This window comes from Arachis ipaensis, chromosome B02 (genome assembly GCF_000816755.2).
Source record: "Arachis ipaensis cultivar K30076 chromosome B02, Araip1.1, whole genome shotgun sequence".
NCBI classification, from domain to species: Eukaryota; Viridiplantae; Streptophyta; class Magnoliopsida; order Fabales; family Fabaceae; genus Arachis; species Arachis ipaensis.
In genome coordinates this window covers 80683931-80684560 of record NC_029786.2, presented here as the reverse complement: position 1 = coordinate 80684560, position 630 = coordinate 80683931, and the positions used below count along the sequence as shown (strand labels likewise).

Here is a 630-nt window from a genome sequence, read left to right as displayed (position 1 = left end):
AAACGTAAGAATCACAAAATGAACCTTGATAATATCAAGAACCCATGAAGGAAAAACCAAAAAGCCAGCATCTTTGGATTCAAAAGCCATAACCAAACCAACTTCACACCCATGCAAAAATTTAGGGGAGTTACCTTGCCATGAATGACGAGCCAGCAATCTTTGCGGTGGTTGTGGGAAGAAACGTCAGCCAAAGTAAAAACCTTACCCATTATTGTTTATCTTCTTGTTGTTGTTGGGGGGCGTGTGCCTAAGGAAAGCAAGAAGAAAACGGTTGTAATAATGTGATACTATGTGCTATGTGCGTTGAAAAGAAGAAAAGGTTGAGAAAGAGTAAGAAAAAAAAAAAAAAAAGATTACCTGTTAATCAAATGGCCGAGAGGCTTTGGAATTTTGAATGAAGGACTTGGAGAGTAGTTGGTGAGGAATAAGTAGCAATGGGTTTTTGTTGGTTGGTCGGTTTTTGGTTGATGATTGTAATTGGGGTTGGTGAGGGTGGAATTCTCGAACGGCTTTGTCACACCAACCCACCTACACGAGACAAATTTTTTTTTTCCCCACAAAAATGGTAGTAAAAGAATTTTCTGAAGATGTAATAATTATTAAGGTTTAATTAATATGTGCCCTTAG

At 37.9% G+C, this 630-nt stretch overlaps 1 protein-coding gene across 1 annotated transcript in view; it reads right to left on the bottom strand.

Annotated features, from left to right (window-relative positions):
• LOC107625527 (cytochrome b5) overlaps positions 1-520 on the bottom strand; it is a 2237-nt gene extending 1717 nt beyond the window's left edge. The window contains exons 1-2 of the mRNA XM_016328174.2: positions 361-520; positions 135-250 (exon numbers count right to left, since the gene is read on the bottom strand). Of these exons, the coding sequence (XP_016183660.1) occupies positions 135-212 (78 nt within the window). The 5' untranslated portion in view covers positions 213-250; positions 361-520. The remainder of the gene's footprint in view (positions 1-134; positions 251-360) is intronic.